Here is an 18,501-nt window from a genome sequence, read left to right on the forward strand (position 1 = left end):
CTGTCCGGGTCTCAGACCTTCCTGGATCCAGCGCCAGCCTCCCGCCCCGCCCCCACAGGGCCCAGCGCCCCAGCCGCCTCCTCACAGGACAGGCGGCTCCATCCGCGAGTCAAAAAGCTTTCACGTGATTCGTTGTCAATTTGTTAAGAGGAAATATCTCGGCTTCCAGGATAAGTGGTCGACACACTTGTAATTCTGTGGGAAGCCCGGCTTCAAAAGACAACAGATTCAAAGGCACCCAAAAGCAGAGGGCATGGGGCTGTCGGGCGTGAGGACAAACACACAGGGAAACCTGAGGGGCGGAGGAGAGCGCCAGGCACCGCGCCCAGGCCCCGCCCCTACGTCGCCCGAGCCCCACCCGCCTTTGTGCCGGCCGCGCCCTGATACGCACGCGCATGCGCGGTTTCCTGGAGACGGAAGCAGATCACGCGGCGCAACCGGCGAGCCCCGGTGAGTCGGCAAGCCTGTGTTTCCGGTCCCTGCGCTTCCCGGTCCTCAGGCTCTGCCCCTCACACCCACGTTTCGGGGTCGCTTCCTAAATTAAAATCCCTGAACCCGTTCGTCTTTCTCGCTGTGAGTTCGTCCCTTTCGGTTTTCGCGGCGTCGCCATAAACGTCGTGAGTCCTGCGGCTCCGTGCGGTCCGGGAGTCGTTCCTCGTGAGTCCTGCGGCTCCGTGCGGTCCGGGAGTCGTTTCCCGTTCAAATCGCTCTGAGGCAGCTGCCGGCCCAGCCTTTCTGCCTTCGGTCCGCGTAGACTCCGCCGCCCGCCCCGTCGTTTTCTTGCTCAGAACGTTTCTCTGACGCCCGACTCCCCTCCCCCCGCCCAACCGCGTGGTCCAGTCCTCACTCAGGAGGTGGGTACGTGCCCTTCGCCCCCCGCCTCCAGGGAGAGCAGAGGGGAACAGAGATGGGGAGAAAGAGGCAGAAATACATGGAGTTAGAGCGTCACCTGAAAGTTTAGGGAGAAAGAACGCGGGGATTCAAACAGCGGTTGCAAAACAGTGGGGCCCAACACTCTTGGAGGAGGAGGAATAGAGAGAGAGGGAAACAAAAGGATAAGGAGAAACACAGAAATGGCCAAAAGGAGAGGAGAGAACCAGAAGGACAGAGACAAATACAGAGAGCAAAGCGCACAGCGGTGGAGAAAGTTAGGGACCCAAATCCAGGCGAGTATTGAGTCGATTGGATATGGAATATTAAGCTGTGAAGTACTGACTTGTAGCTCTATAACTTAATTAATTTCCGATTTAACTGTTAATGTTTTGCAGAAGAGAATGAGAGTTACATAACCAGGTGTATGAGGCCACTGCATTTTGTAATTATTACATCAGAAGATAATTCCATTTGCAGCCCCTGGTCACCCTGAGGGCACAGACTTTGCTCAGTCAATTCCAGGTCACCCTCTTCCCTTTCAAGAAATGGAGGAAGACTTTTCTGTCACCTGTGGTTCGTCACTTTTGTCTAAATTTGATGTACCTCACACTTGTTTTAATTTTAGTATTTTTTTAATTTCCGACTTATTTTCCCTCTTGATTTTATTGTTCAGGTTTATATGCTTTCTACTCTGTTATATATTGGAACTTTGATTTCTGTAAATAACTGCAGTATTTCATTATGCATCTGGTAAAGATGTTGATAATCTTTTAACACTGAAAACCTAGTTTAACCAGTTAGTTTAATAGTCAAGAGCTTCTTTCTTCCCAAAAGTGATCTGTTAAATTAGTGACTTCTGAGCTGAAGTCTCCAACTAAGGAGATGTTCCCCTCAAGTCCCCTTTGCCCCTTCTGTGCAGATGTTGAAAGATGGGCTGGATGGATGTGGAACTTTGTTCCAGTAGAGCCCATGTGTCCATGATGAACAGATTGCTCAGAGCCTATGTCCAGGTGACCCTTTTCCATGTTTTCAAGACTAATAACTATTTGTAACTTCATTTTTTTAAACATTTTTAAATATTTTTCTCTGGAAAAGAGAAATTAAATGCTTGGGTTTGATTAAACCCATGAAAGAGAATCTTCTCTTGCTCAGGAATGTGAAATGTAGCCTGGAATTAGAGCAGACCTTTTCTACTGCGCTATCCAGGCCACCACTTACACCCCGTTCTGCTCACTGAACTCAGACGTCTTCAGGGTAAGCTGGTAAACTTTCTCCCCTCTGCGCCTCAGTGCACCCACCTGTAACATGAAGATGATAGAGTAGACCAGGAATTCCGAGTCTGAGCAAATGGGATCCCTGAAATCATTTTCAAAATTGGGCGTGTGTCTGCACTGGACAGTTTTCTGGTACAAGGTGCCCAGTTATTTGCAGTGTGTCCCAGTCCTCCAAAAATAATGAAAACCACTAAGAAAGAGGCAGGGACAGAGGCTCAGAGACAGAGGCATGCTTCTCAGCTTCACTCTCTCCCTCTCTGTATTTCATGGGTAAATCTTAAGTTTGATTGTGTCATCTCCTGGAAATAAACCCTGTAATGCTTTCCCATCACCCTCAGGACAAAAATCTAAACTCCTCAGTATATCTACAGCAGGGAGCTCTGGAGCTGGGTGGCCTTTCAGAGTTGGTCCAAAGTGAGGGAAGCGACAGGTTTCTGTATCCTGCATCAACCTGGCATTGGATGCGAGCTGCCTAGGGAGGTACTTGGATGAGGCAGTTTCCTTATGCTTTGTGCCAAGTGAAGAAAGGACAGTGCAGTTGCAGCAGAGTCTGTGGGTTTCAGCAGGAGGGGCGGGCTTTCTGAAGAAATGGGTGAAAACCTCACTTATTTGTCTCTGTACGGAGTTTATTCTCCCTGCATCCCTCCTGTTGCAATAAGCAGCAAAGGCCTATCTATCTGCTGTATTAAGGTTCTTCATATGAGTATGCTTGTGGCAGAGGATGGAGTGTGTTGATTCTAAGCACTGAACAATATATTTTTTGTCATGCAGAATAATCTAACCTGGAAATCTCAGAAGAACAGTAAAAAAAGGTGGAATGGCTCTTTCCAAGGTAAAAGTCATATTCTTAGTTGATTTTCTATTCTCTCCTTCCTAAAATGCCACGTTTTACACTTGTTAATCGTCTCTGTTTTTGATGGGTTCTATGTAAAATGTTAACTTAGTGTTGTTTAAGTGACAGTACTCCCCAAAGTATTGTCGAGGTTCAATGCAAATCCCACCACAATCTCAACAGCCTTCTTTACATAAATAGGAAACCTAATTTTAAAATTTATGTTTGGTAATGACCCACATGACCAAAATAATAATAATAATAATGTCAAGTCTTGCTACAAACCTAGAGTAATCAAAACTGTGGTTTCAGCATAAGGATAGAAATGTAAATCAAAGCAATAGAACTGAGAGTCCACAAATAAATTCCCTCATCTATAATCAATTCCATTTCTAAAAGGGTGCCAAAAACATTCAATGGGAAAAGAATAGTCTCTTAAATGATGCTGGGACACCTGCATAGCCACATGAAAGAGAATGAAATTGAACCTCTTCCTTTCCTCATATAAAAAATTAATTTAAAATGAACCAAAGTGTAAATGTAAGACCTAAAACTATAAAACTGTTAGATAAAAACATAGGAGTAAATCTTCCTGACCTTGGATTTGGCAGTGGATTTTTAGATATGACACCAAAAGCAAAGAGAGCAAGACAAAATAGATAAATTGGTCTCCATAACAATCAAAAATGGTTGTGCACTGAAGGACCTAAGTTAGAACACAATCTACCAGATGGGAGAAAGTATTTGCAAATCACATGTCTGGTCAGGGTCTAGTATCAAGAATATATGAAGAACTCCTGCAGTTGAACAACCAAAATACAAAGAACCAAATTAAAAAATGGTCAAATGACTTTAGTGGACATTTCTCCATAGAAGATATACCATGGCCAACAAGCACATGAAGAGATGGTCAATGAAATTAGTCATCAGGAAAATGCAAAATCAATATTGCAGTGAGATTTATCACACCCACTAGGATGAGAAAATAACAAGTGTTGCTAAGGATGTGGAGATATTAGAATCCTGATACATTGGTGGAAGATGGTGTCAATGCTGTGGAATAGATTGTGGCAGACACTTAAAAAATTAAACCGTGTAACCCAGTAATTCCACTCCTAGGTATATAGCCAAAAGAACTGAAAACAGATATTCATACACATGTTCATAGAAGCATTATTAACATTAGCCAAAAGATGGTGACACCTCAAATGTCCGTGAAAGGATAAGGATGAGTCAATAAATAAAATGTGGTATAGTCATACCATGAAATTATTCAGCCATGAAGAAAGTAATGTTGTACTCACACATACACACTGTGGATGAACGAAAAACATTGTTTTAGGTGAAAGAAGCCAGACACAAAAGATTGCACACTTCATACCCTTTCAGTGATATGAAAATATCTAAAATAGGTAAATCCATAGAGAAAGAAAGCATGTTAGTGATTACCAGGGACTCGGGGGAAAGGGGAGTGGGAAGCAACTGCTTAATGGGTAAAGGATTTCCTTTGGGATGATAAAGATGCCTTTGAACTAGATAGAGGTGATGTTTGTATAGCATTTGAATGTACTAAATGCCACTGAATGGAACTTAAAATGGCTAACTTTATGTTATGTGAATTTCACCTCAGTTAAAATAAAATTAGAGAACTATAACTTGCTTAAAATTTTCTTACATGGATCAGTGAGCACACTTACTCCAGTCAAGTCAATCCTTACATGTCTCTGCTTCTCTCATTTTTTGTTGAAATAAGAACTCTGTCCCTGTCCATGTGGTCAAATGTGCTTTCCTTTCAGGGACGGTTGACCTTCAGGGATGTGGCCATAGAATTCTCTCAGGAGGAGTGGGAATGCCTGGACCCTGCTCAGAGGGCCTTGTACAGGGACGTGATGTTGGAGAACTACAGGAACCTGCTTTCCCTGGGTGAGGAGAACTTCCCTTCTGAAGTTGGTAACTACTTTTGTATATCTTTGCGTTTTCCTTTGTGAGTCTCTTGGTAGTTCCTGACTTGCTTGTCGGAGTTCCAAATCCCTGTTCTTAAGAGAGTGATTGAAGCTATTTTGACTCAGAATGGAAAGGCTTCATAAGGTTGCATTTGGACTTTAAACTTTACCTTTCTTCAGAAGTTCTACATTCATGTTTTATTAGTTGTGGTTTCAGAACATTAGTAGTCAGAAAGCCTTCTAGCAAATTTTTTAAAATATCCAATTTTGTGGTTGTACCCTTGTGCTTTTGATTCAGTAGTTCTTTGGAGAAAGCTAGATACCTGCATACTTAGAATAACCCCTTAGCATTCAGAAGGAGGCAGTCAGTTGATGGATTTTTGAAATACTTTTCTAGACACATCTATAATGTCTTTTCTTCTTAGCTGAACAAAGAGCTGGGAATGTGTTCTGGAAAAACATAGCATATCATGTTCTGTCTGCCTTTGTAAGTTGATGTCTGTCTTGAGCAGAAAATTATCTCCATTTTGGAACAAGGGTCACAGCCCTGATCTGAGGAGAATGAAGTAGAAATAGGAAAAAATGCAGACAGATGGGAATGTATGGAGGTATGAGCACAAGTAAGAGCTCAAATGGTTACAGAATAAGTTGTTCCATTAAATATTGTTTGGGAAACTCTCCTCAATTGGGAATGATCAGTGGGAAAATAAAAGTTTATTTCTTATGAGCTCTCAAAAGAAATTCCCCCCATCAACCACACGTACACACTTACCACTCTGTTATTCAACTATATAAAAGTTTAAGCCCGCACTGTACCATTATGCACTAGCTCATGAAGATCCAGGCAAAACCTTTTTCATGCCCTACAACACTGTATTGTCTGACCCCACTGACGCTTTGGTCCCTTGTTTTGAGGGAGACTGAGATGCCTGTCTCTAAGGAGAGGAGTCCTCTTTCCCCTTGATCTCTCTTGGTTCTCAGTCCATACAGATCAGAGCTGAGGCCTCTGTAGTCCTGACCCTAGGACCTATTCAGTTTGCACTGACATTTTATGTTCTTCGGAGAACTTCTTAGGAGATAGATAAACAAAATAGCTGTTCTTCCATTGTAATTGGGGTTCCATGAAACTTCTGGGGGTTTATCAAGCCCTGTCTGCCTGTTCAGGCCCCTCAGCCATCTCGTCAGTTCTCTTTTTGCCACGTGTGGAAAGAGGAATGGGATTTGAGATTGTTTGACTTTGTTACTGAGCAGTAGTATAAAGACTAGACACTGAGATCCTCTCTTTGGTTCCCATTGCTACATGGGAGTGTATCTCAGTCTCTCAGGCACTCACCTCACAGCCTGTAGGCACAGCACACAGCCCCTTCTCAAGAACCCCACAAAATCTGACTCTCTTATTTTACTCCCATATCCTGTATTTTTCTCCCTTTTCCTATTCTCCCTGTCAGGGAGCATAGAAAGATCTTTGTCTTCCTGATTTGTTATTCTCCTAAGATTTTGCCTCTGAAATACACATTTGCTTTTGAAATACACATTCCATGGGTCTGAAGTTTCTTTCTCTTTTTCTGTTGAGATAACTCATCTTTAGGTGATGGACAACTTCTGGTGGACTGTCCCATGATGGGTGTTTACTGGGTAACAGAAAATTCTTGAAGGAGAACGCTGATTAATAATGTTAGAACATCCTCCTGCTACTTACAGAAGTGCCTCTAGAAGCCAGTGGGTAGTGGCCAGCATGTCCCAGGATCCTGAGTTGGAAAGTATTAGGAGAGCCTGACTGATAAGTGTTTCCAGTTGTCCTGGTTTTTGAGGAGTTTTAACACTGTCTCCCAAGGGCAGTGTGACAATATTGTTCAGACATAATATGATCATCTCCTTTGAGCTGGCAATAAATAGAAGGTGTAGAACCTTAACTTAAGGGGAGGACTGTCCAAGTTCACAACCTAATATCTAGGAGATTGTTGACTAAACTACTTTTTATGCCACAGTGTTTATCCCGTGTGTGTGCTCTTGTTCCTTCACCTTCAACAAATATGATTTCGACACATCTTATTTTTATTTTTTGCTGGGGAAGATTCACCCTCAGCTAACATCTGTTGCTTATCTTCCTCTTTTTGCTTGATTAAGATTTGCCCTGAGCTAACATCTGTGCCAACCTTCCTCTATTTTGTATGCGCGTTGCTGCCACAGCATGGCCACTGACAAGTGGTGCAGGTGCATGCCCGGGAACTGAACCTGGGCCGCCAAAGCAGAGCGCACTAACTTAACCACTACGCCACTGGGCCAGCCCCATTGTTAAGCCACTGATAACACTCATTGTGCAAATGTCATTGTTATACATGACCTTGTTTTCTATTTATTTAATCAGCTCTGTGTTTTTGATGATACCCTGAGTGTTCTTTGTTTTATATCTACTACTTGTGGCTCTTGGGTCATGAAATGAATATTGTTTTATGTATTTTATGGGATTTCTTCTCAAGTGGTTATAACTAAACATTACTGTTTCCAAAACCTGTATAACCTCCAGAATTTTTTGAAAAGATAGACTTAGTTATTATTTTTATTTCTGTTTCATATTACTTAGTGCTTAGTAGCATTAACATATGCTTTTCTTTAATAGACTTAATTTTTTTGAGCAGTTTTAATTTCACAGCAAAATAGAGCAAAAGGTACAGAGATTTCCCATATATTTCCTACCCCCATGCATGCAGACCCTCCCCCATTATCACATCCCACACCAGTGTGCTACATTTGTTATCATTCATGAATCTACACTGACACATCTTTATCACCCAAAGTCCATCTTTACCTTAGAGTTCACTCTTGTGTTGTACATTCTGTGGGTGGGACCAGTGTATAATGGTACATATCTACCATAATAGTATCTTACAGATTAATTTATTGCCCTAAAAATCTGTGCTCTTTCTCCTTCCCTCCTAACCCCTTCAACCATGGATCTCTTTTCTATCTTCATATGCCTTTTACAGAATGTCATATACTTGGAATCAAACAATATATAGCCCTTTCAGATTTTCTTCTTTCACTTAGATATATGCATTTCAGATTCATCTATGTTGTTTCGTGGCTTGATAGCTCATTTCTTTTTAGTGCTGGATAATACTTTCATTATCTGGATGTGCCTCAATTTATCCATTCACCTACTGAAGGACATCTTGATTGCTACCAAGTTTTGGCAGTTATGGATACAGCTGCTATAAACTTTCATGTGCAAGTTTTTATATGGATATAAGTTTTCAACTCATTTGGATATATACCAAGGAAGGTGATTGCTACATTGTGTTGTAAGAATACATTGAGTTTTGTAAGAAACTGCAAACTGTCTTCCAATGTGACTGCCATTGTGCATTCCCACCAGCAACGAATGAGAGTTCTTCTTTCTCCATGTCCTTGCCAGTATTTGGTGTTGTCACTGTTCTTGATTTTGTCTATTCTCATATGTGTGTAGTGGTATCTCATTGTTTTTATACATTTAACTCAAATCAGCTGCATTTTTTCATCTGACAATTTTTCATATCTTCAAAACACTTTATTAAGTTACTTAGCTACAGAAATACCATTCAATTGATTTGCCATAGTTTTTCTCTTTATATAAAATACATTGCTTTTTACACAGTATATGTAGTTTTCAAAAAATAACTTTTGGATTTGATTTTAATGTCACTGACTTTTTTTTTCTTGCTACAAATAATTTATTCTAATAATTATTCTCCTTGTCTAGATTCGTCATGCACATCTTGGTATACTGACCTAATATTTAAATATCTCATTTTATTTAATAGAAAACTTAGGCAGTTTTTACACTCCGTGGTTCCCTCATCTACTCCGAGACTTGCGTTTCCCAGACAATTTAATTTCTTGGAATTACATATTTCAATTAACCCATGAAAACTCTTTTGTTCCCTGTCCTCCTTTTCAACTGAATTCCATAAAAAGTCACCTGTTCCTTGTTGACACATATCCCATTGCTGTCCTGTTCTGGGTATTACTGGACACTTACATTGCTGACCACATCTCTGCACATAGACCTCTGCCGTAGATCACCATGCTACTGCCAAAAATTGTTTCTACACTTCACTGCTGCTACCAACACTGTTTTTCTATACTAACCATTCTGTACTCTAGGTTATTTAGTAATGCCCCTTAAAGATACTCCTAACTGATGATGTTTGTGAAGTCAGAATTCATTACTTTTGGAAAAGTGCATATTAATTTTTATAAATTCATAATGATAATAACTATATATCTACTGATACATATTGCAAGAGCACTTCTCACTTGCTGTCTCTTATATGTCTGGGATTGTAATATTAAAAGAGCCAAAGATATGATTTCAAATAATTAAAATATTACAGCAAAAGGGACTCTCATATTTTTGTATAACAAATGAGGACACTTGGACTAATAACTCTAATGTGTCCAAAAGTGATAATTTCTATTTTAAAAAATATATAATTTATATAATTTAGTTCAGAAGTTATTTATTACCAAATATAATCACATCCCCAAAAAGTGGAAACCTTGGCAAAAGCCTCCTTGCTAACTTTGTTTCCACCACAGAACCTCTACACGCCCTAGTCAGAGCTCATCATCCAACACCCATGGTTACCCTCCATTGCTGGACCCTTGAGAGGGTTTTATTGCATCCATATGAGTTTGTACAGAGTGAATTCATCCATTCTTCTCTTGGTGATCCTTTCCAGGTTTTTGCTTTTGGGTCTTACCAAGAACATTCTTGTACATGTCTTCTGGAATATACATATATATATCTTTCTAAGTATATGCCTAGAAGTGGAATTTGTGGGACATTCAGTTTGATCATTTTTAGAGCAAATACTGGAATAGATCAAAACCTACATTCTTCCCATAACACCACGCTGTCTTCCTTTTTAATCTCTTCCTTGTTTGCCTCATCTCCATAGTATAGTTCCTAAGAATGAGTCAGTATTAAACCTCTTATTAAGTGACTTCCCCTCTTTTTCCAAGCATAGGATTTTAACTGCTGTAGTACAGTCATATTCTCATAAATTTGCAAGCACAAGCACTGCTCCCACATTGCCCATTACTCCCTTCCCTTCCCTCTTCTTGTTCTAAATCCCTGTAGTGGCGTTTCTTCAGATCTTTGGTGGATCTAAATGAAATGTACTGGTACCTCCATGTATATTAATTTTGAGCACCCAGGCACCCCAGTTTTCATAGGACCCATCCCTCCCCACACTACATACACTGCATTATATCTTCTGTGTACTCTTTTTGTAATTTTTTAATATATTATTGTTTTCTTTGACTTGAGCTAATAAATTTTGAAAGCACATCCTGTATACAGTCCACATTTTTTGACCTTTTAACTGGATAATTAAATGATACTTTGTAGTTAGAGAGTTGATCTATATAGTGGCTATTATATAACTACAGGCATGAAATCATAATTGAGATTTTAGACAGTCTTCCCTAATTCTTAGTTTTTATAATAAAGTGTGTTTACCTGAAACTGATATTTCAGAATTCACTAATTCTCACCATATTTTTCTCTTTTCCTATTGTGTGCTCCTTTTGAAAGAATTTGAATTCCTTCTTTAGTTCTTTAGGAACAGTTCTTTGGAATTCGAGAGACCGTTATTTTGTATGAGTGTGGTTATTCGTTATCTTACCTGCTATATTTATTATGGGTTAATGAAGAAGTTTTATTTATTATTATTGTGATATACAGTTTTTCTTAGTATCTTTTTCTTGCATCCTATCAATACACCTTATTGTAGAGATTAAGAGTTAGAGAAGACTCCTTACCTATGGAGTATCAGTTATTTATCCAGTTATACGGCCAAACAGTATGTATAGTATATAATGTGTGCTTTGAAAATTTATTATCAAAGGTAAGAGAAAATATGGAAAAAATTCTAAAAAGAAAATCTGAAAAATCCATATATTGCAGTGATGTTTGAAGAGTATGCTTCAGAAACTTCATAACTATGTTTAGTATAAATATTGTTTGTACAATTATCTAATTCTGTATAAAATATTTATCTTCCAACTCTATTTAATAGGAAACCTTTCTGCTGGATTTGAAATAAAGGAATTATCAGCAAGAGAAGACATTAAGAAAGGAGAATTATACCATCTAGTGGTATTGGAAAGCAGTGAAAGCCATGACATCAAGGATTTCGACCTCAAGGAAGACTGGGAAAATATGCATGAGCATCAGAATGAATTGAGATATGATGCAAGAAATTACAAAGGAGTGCCCTTGACTCATAACAAAAATCTGACTTGTAGGATAGATCGGCAACATAACAGATCCTCAGGTAGTTTTCCACAAAGGCGGAGTGTTTCTGTAAGAAATAATATATATCAGTATTTGATGCATGATGAGACATTTATACAGAATTTGTTAAAACTGAAAAATAATATAAGCGATGCTGGAAACAAGTATATAAATTCTTTGAAAAATAGAACTGGATTAAGTTTGCAGGCACATCTGGCTAAAATGCAGAGATTTCAAACTGAGGAGAAAATTTATGAATGCAGTCAAGTTGAGAAGTCTGTCAGCCATGGTTCCTCAGTTTCACCACTTCAAAGAATTTCTCCTAGTGTCAAAAACATTTGTGATAAATATAGGGAAGTTCTTAAATATTGTTTGTTACCTACACAATATGGGAGAACACCCAGTAGAGAAAAATCTTACAAATGTAATGAATATGGGAAGGCTTTTAGCAAAATCTCAAACCTCATGAATCATGAGAGAATTCCTTCTGGACAGAGACCTTACAAATGTAATGAGTGTGGCAAAGCTTTTCATCAGTGCTCAAACTTTAGTAGACATCCGAGAGTCCATACAGGAGAGAAACCATATAAATGTGATGTAGGTGGCAAGGTCTTTCATCAAAAGTCAAACCTTGCCAGTCATCAGAGAATGGATACTGGAGAGAAACTTTACAAAGGTAATGAATGCAGCAAAGCCTTTGCTGAACACTCAGGCCTTACTCGGCATAAAAGAATCCATGCTGGAGAGAAACCTTATGAATGTAATCAGTGTGAGAAATCTTTTACCAGATTTGCAAGCCTTAGAAGACATCAGAAAATCCATAGTGGAGAGAAACCTTATGAATGTAATCAGTGTGAGAAATCTTTTACCGGATTTGCAGGCCTTAGAAGACATCAGAAAATCCATAGTGGAGAGAAACCTTACAAATGTAATGAGTGTGGCAAAGCCTTTATGGAGGGTTCATCTCTTACTCGACATCAGAAAATCCATACTGGAGAGAAACCTTACCAGTGTAATGAGTGTGGCAAGTTCTTTACTCAAAAGTCAAACCTTGCAATTCATCAGTTAATTCACACTGGTGAGAAACGTTACAAATGTAATGAATGTGGCAAAGCCTTTGCTGGGCATTCAAGCCTTACGTGGCATAAGAGAATCCATACTGGAGGAAAACCTTACAAATGTAATGAGTGTGGGAAAGGCTTTTCGGAAGGTTCGTATCTTACTCGACATAGCAAAATCCACACTGGAGAGAAACCTTACAAATGTAATGAGTGTGGCAAAGCCTTTACACAGGGTTCGTATCTTACTCGACATAGGAAAATCCATACTGGAGAGAAACCTTACAAATGTAATGAATGTGGCAGAGGCTTTATTCATAAGTCAAACCTTGCAGTTCATCAGAGAATTCATACGGGTGAGAAACCTTACAAATGTAATAAATGTGGAAAATCTTTTACTCGATTTGCACGTGTTACAGAACATCAGAAAATCCATACTCGAGAGAAGCCTTACAGATGTAATGAATGTGGCAGAGCTTTTGCTCAGTGTTCAAGCTTTACTAGGCATCAGAAAATACATAACTGAAAAGAAACATTATAATCCTAATATATGTGGCAGTGCTTTTATTCAAAGCTCAAGCTTTGGGGATCATTATAGAATATATACGAGAAAGAAACCTTACAAATACAAGGATTGAGACAAAACCTATGCGAGTGTTCAAGCCTTACTCAACATCAGAGACTCCATCCTGGAGAGAAACCATAGAAAAGTAATGTATGTGTCAAAGCTGGTAACCAGGGCTCAACCTCTCTTGATAACAGAATATACATCTTTGAGAGAAATTACACAAATGTAACATATGGCAAGACTTTATCCAACATTTAAGCCTTGTGGGACATAACAGAATTCTTACTAGAGAGAAATTTTATGAATGTGTGATCAGCTTTATCAAAAATGTACAACTTTGTGATCATGAAAAAATCATGTGAGACAGACACCATACAAATGTGTCAAGGCCTTTAAGCAATGACCTCGTGATACACCATGCTGATCAGAAATATTACAAATATAATGAGCGTGATAAATTCTTTAACCAATTCTCTTAATGGACTACACATAAGAAAATTCATACTAGAGGGAACTAAGCCTTTTAATCTGATGATTTACCAACCTCATGTGTTAACTTCCACAGTGAACTAAAAGTTAAAATGATTTAAAACTCATGTGATGATGTGTGTCCATGGAGCAAGGACATTTGTGGAAAAGTCTATCTTCAGTTTATAAAATGTTTTTATTCAGTTATTAGAGGCTTCTTATAAGTTATTGATAACTTACAACCTGAACTTTGAAATCCTTTGATGTTATAGTTTTATTACGTGCTTTTGTCACCATGATGGTCTCAGGGAAGGGATGTGTAAGATGAAAGGAACTACTTCAATAGATGGAGTTTATTCATATCCATGGAACCTGAAAAACATGGACACTAATTTTAAAGTATGATATGGTAGAAATTTGAGAGCATGGGGAGTGGTAGAGAATAGATGTAAAAGTATTATCTAAATTATGCTTTCTGTGGTCACAGCCCCTTGTCTAGATTTGTTGGTATGACTGTGGGCCTTCGATGATAATTATAGGAAAGTATTCCTCTACCAGATGATCATGAAACAGAATAGGCCAGGATATTGAAAGAATGACATTTTCACTGAGTAGAATGATGGGTTAATAGAGATGGCATATGTAGTAGAAAAATGGAGGGGGAATGATGGTCTCTGTCTCTTTTGGCAGGTAATAGGTGTTGTATATCATAGATTAATGAAAATTAGTCTTAGTTTTAGAAACTGAAGGGAAAGTTATAGAGGACAGTTTAATCAAAAGAACCAGAGTAGAGTGTGCTTGTGAAGGATGCAAATTGTGTGAATGAAATTGCATTACCTTACTACTTTATTTAGCATATATTCTCATTCTAAATAAATAAAATATAACCCTTTTTTATAATTCTGAATGAATCATGTGTCTTCTATTGACCCAAGCATATCCCACCTCATTGGAGTGCTTCATGATGAACACTAATGATACATTATTAAGCTCTCTAGTGGAATGGCATCTATAACAATTTCTTTCTATGTTAGATTCAAACAACTTAGAAGTTTGGAACTATATATTCATAATTTGCATTTGAGTTACACACTCCATAGTGTATCCCAGATTATTTCTGTGGCTATAATGAAATTACCATACTAATGCAAATTCAGAATCTCCCCCTCTAAAACCTGCCTCCCTATTCATGAATATACACCATATGATTATATTTCTACATGTTTTTGTGCTGAAATTAGATTCATATGTTGCACCTTTACATGATATGAAAATAGAAACATAGCATATGAAAAATATTAGGAAATAAAATATTAGAAATAAGGATAAAATAATCTATTTTTTTTTTTATAATTTTATTTATTTATTTTTTTCCCCCAAAGCCCGAGTAGATAGCTGTATGTCATAGCTGCACATCTTTCTAGTTGCTGTATGTGGGACGTGGCCTCAGCATGGCCGGAGAAGCGGTGTGTCGGTGCGCGCCCGGATCCGAACCTGCGTCGCCAGCAGCGGAGCGCGAGCACCTAACCGCTAAGCCACGGGGCCGGCCCAATAACAATTTTTTACACTTGGAGCACTCAGGAAAATAATTTGAAAAGATGATAAATGTTCATGAGTTTCTTCTTAAGAATGAATATGCACAATGGGAATTTCTTGATAGATAAAATATAAATTTCACATACAGGCATATTTCAGAGATATTGTGGCTTTGGTTCCAGACTACTGCAATAAAACAGATATTGTAATAATGCAAATCACACAAATTTTTTGATTTCCCAGTGTATATAAAAGTTATATTTCCACTATATCCTATTATGTGTGCAATAGCGTTATGTTTACAAAAAATAATGTACATACCTTAATTAAAATATATTTTATTGCTAAAAAGTGCTAACCACCTCAGCCATCAGCAAGTCATAATCTTATTGCTGGAGGGTCTTTTAAAAATATATATATCTGCAAAGCCCAATTAAATGAAGTATGCCTATATATATATTAAAAAGAAAGCAGACTCTTGAGATATTCACATACTTATGTTCACAGAAGCATTATTCACAACAGCCAAGGGGTAGAAACAAGCCAAATGTCAACTGACTGATGAATGCACAAATGAAATGTGGTATATACATACAATGGAATATTATTCAGCCTTAAAAAAGACATGAATGCTGTCGTTTGCTACAACATGGAATAACCTTAATGGCATTATGCTAGGTCAAATGAGCCACCCACTGAAAAGACTGATACTATATGATCCCATTTATGTGAAGTACCTACAATAGTAGAATTCATAGAAATAGTAGAATTGTGATTGCTAGGGGTCGGACTGTGTGGAAAATAGAAAACAAGTGAGTTTAAATATTTATGGTAATCAACAGAATCTATACGCAAACCACAAGGAAGATATGGTCTATTTTAACTGCTAAGCTCAAATGATGTAAAATGTTATGAAACTTATTTGACACAATAAAAAGAGACGAGGTCAGGGGTGCTCCTACTGTTTGTATGTGTAGATACATAGTTATGAATCAATAAAACTTAATATGCACTTATTCAAATTTAATAAATTAGGGCCGGCCCTGTGGCTTGGTGGTTAAGTGCGCGCGCTGCGATGCTGGTGGCCCGGGTTCGGATCCCGGGTGTGCATCGAGGCACCACTTCTCCGTCCATCCTGAGGCCGAGTCCCACATACAGCAACTAGAAGGATGTGCAGCTATGACATACAACTATCTACTGGGGCTTTGGGGGGAAAAAATAAAATAAATAAAATCTTTAAAAAAAAAAAAAAAAAATTTAATAAATTAGACTTCATTAATATCATCAGAAGAACATAAGTAACTTTTCAGAGAAAATAAGTAAATGACCCTCAGGGGTAAGTATTTGTATTAAAGGCTGCTGTAAGTAGCAGCAGTTACGTGCAGAAACATTGTCTGGCAGTGGCATGGAGACCCATGGAGGAGGATCATGTGCAGAGGTGGTGAGCATCATAGACAGTAAATAAGAGCCAAAGAACAAGATAGCACCAGCAAGTGGGACAACAGGGACCAGGTGTACTATTTATGAAGTCCAGATGAGAAGAAAGCCAGAGAACAGGACTGTTGTCCTGTGTTCACTCAAGAAGGCAATTTCCAGAAGTTTAAAAATTCTATAGAAAATACAGGTGTTAGAGACAACAGTGGAAAGGAAGTCTATAAAGCACATAAATGGCTAAGTGTCTTGTAAAATACAGTGAGATATTTAAGTATTAATTTAGTGTACAAAAATGGACATGATTAATCTAGACAGGGAGAGTAATTACTAGAATATACTAGTTATACCAAGAAATAAAAACTCCGTGAAATGTACACAAAACAGAAACCTGAAAACATACTGTGAAAAATCAATAAATCTTATATAACAAATTATGGCAAGTCACTGAAATAGTATTTCTGAGATTACAACTATATATTCTCAAGATATTGAAAATTTCCAATTCGAAAATGATAATAAATTTAATTGACAAAGTGTAACTTAATATTAGGTACTAAGTCAGGTGAAAAGAGATGGGAGGAATGATTAAAGCTACGTTTTCAAAATATTCTGGATTTCGTGTAGAATTTAGGGAAACTGCTGCTGAGCCATACCCTCAACACTAGAGAAGGAAATAATGTAAAATAGATGAACTGATATCTATTCTGCAATTCAACCGTCGCACACATTGCAAATGTAAAACAACACTAAGAGCATCATCAAAAATATGGAACTGATGATTAAATGAAAGTAAAGTTCAAGTTCATTTATAATGTATAGAAATATAGAAAATTAAAGTAGCAATGGCTTAAAACAAATTATGGTAGACCTCACTGAAGGCATCATTCAACTTCATAAGCTCCCTCAATAAGATGCTTCACGGTTGTATGTGTTGAGGTAGAATGAACAATGGCACTCAGGGGATGGAAAATGAGGCATGAATAATTGTTTAGTCAACAGCCTCAGAGATATGAGGATGTGAACATGGACATGTGTTCTCCCAGGAGAAAGTCCAATACCATTTATTGTGCCTCAAAGGGGATGAGCATTAGCGTGTGATCAATCTTATCATAGTGCACTTTAGAGATGCTTTCTTGATACTCTTCAAAACCAGAAAGAAAACTAGAAACACTTAACACTTAAGCTGTCAGGATACATTCCATCTCAGTATCTTGGGACATGCTGATCACTTTACTGAGTAGTTTCAAGTGGTGCTTCTGTATGTAGTGGGATAATTTTTGCAACATATTAGTCAAAGTATTGTTTATTAAGAATTTTCTTACCAAGTAAACCCACTCCATGGGGAGTCCACCAGAAGTTGTCCATCACATAAAGGTGGATTATTACAGTAAAAAAAATAGGATGAAATTTCAGACCCTAAGAACATGTATTTCATGTTTTTACTTATTTATTTATTTATTTATTTATTTATTTATTTATGACGAAGATCAGCCCTGAGCGAACATCCATACCAATCCTCCTCTTTTTTTGCTGAGGAAGACTGGCCCTGGGCTAACATCTGTGCCCATCTTCCTCTGCTTTATATGGGATGCTGCCACAGCATGGCCTGACAAGTGGTGCATCAGTGCGTGCCCAGGATCTGAACCCCGGGCCACAGCAGTGGAGTGTGTGCACTTCACCGCTACGCCATGGGGCTGGCCCCAGAACATGTATTTCAAAAGCACGTTTAACAGGCAAAATCATGGAAACTTAAGAGAATATGAAATGAGGAAGACTCTACGTTCCCAGACTAAGTAGAGAGGTGGAAGAGAGAGAAAAATACAAGATATGGGGGTCAGATATTGTAGAATCTTAAGATGGGACCATGTGCTCTACCCAAGATGCCAAGCTAAGAGCCTGAAAGATTGGTAAATGTTCCCCGTGTAGGACTGGGAATCAGAGAGGATCTCTCTCTCCAGTGTCTTTACAGTTTTCCCAAGTAACAATTATAGAATATCCAACCCACCTCCCCATTACACACACCCCTCAAGTGTGTTGCAAAAGCAGAAGAGAAGAAATGGCTGAGGAACCTGAACAGGCAGGCAGGGCTTGAAAGCTCCATGCAGTTTCCGGTGCACCAGATGGAATGGAAGAGCAACTAGAGTTATCCCATCTTCTGATTAGGTCTTCCCAGGACAGCAAGTGGGGATGGAACTGGGATAGGTCCAGGGATTAGACCTATGGAGGCCTCAACTC

General features: G+C 38.5%; 1 protein-coding gene across 1 annotated transcript; it reads left to right on the plus strand.

Moving 5' to 3' along the window:
• Positions 1-456: 456 nt before the first annotated feature.
• LOC147912781 (uncharacterized) lies at positions 457-14,196 on the plus strand. Its single transcript, XM_087422044.1, is given in 5 exon segments — positions 457-854; positions 2,919-2,979; positions 4,776-4,929; positions 10,985-12,780; positions 12,782-14,196. Coding segments are annotated over 4 exon segments (2,082 nt in total). The 5' UTR covers positions 457-854; positions 2,919-2,964; the 3' UTR covers positions 12,899-14,196.
• Positions 14,197-18,501: the final 4,305 nt, after the last annotated feature.

Source organism: Ceratotherium simum, chromosome 33 (assembly GCF_057802395.1).
Source record: "Ceratotherium simum simum isolate JZ-2026a chromosome 33, ASM5780239v1, whole genome shotgun sequence".
Lineage (NCBI taxonomy): Eukaryota > Metazoa > Chordata > Mammalia > Perissodactyla > Rhinocerotidae > Ceratotherium > Ceratotherium simum.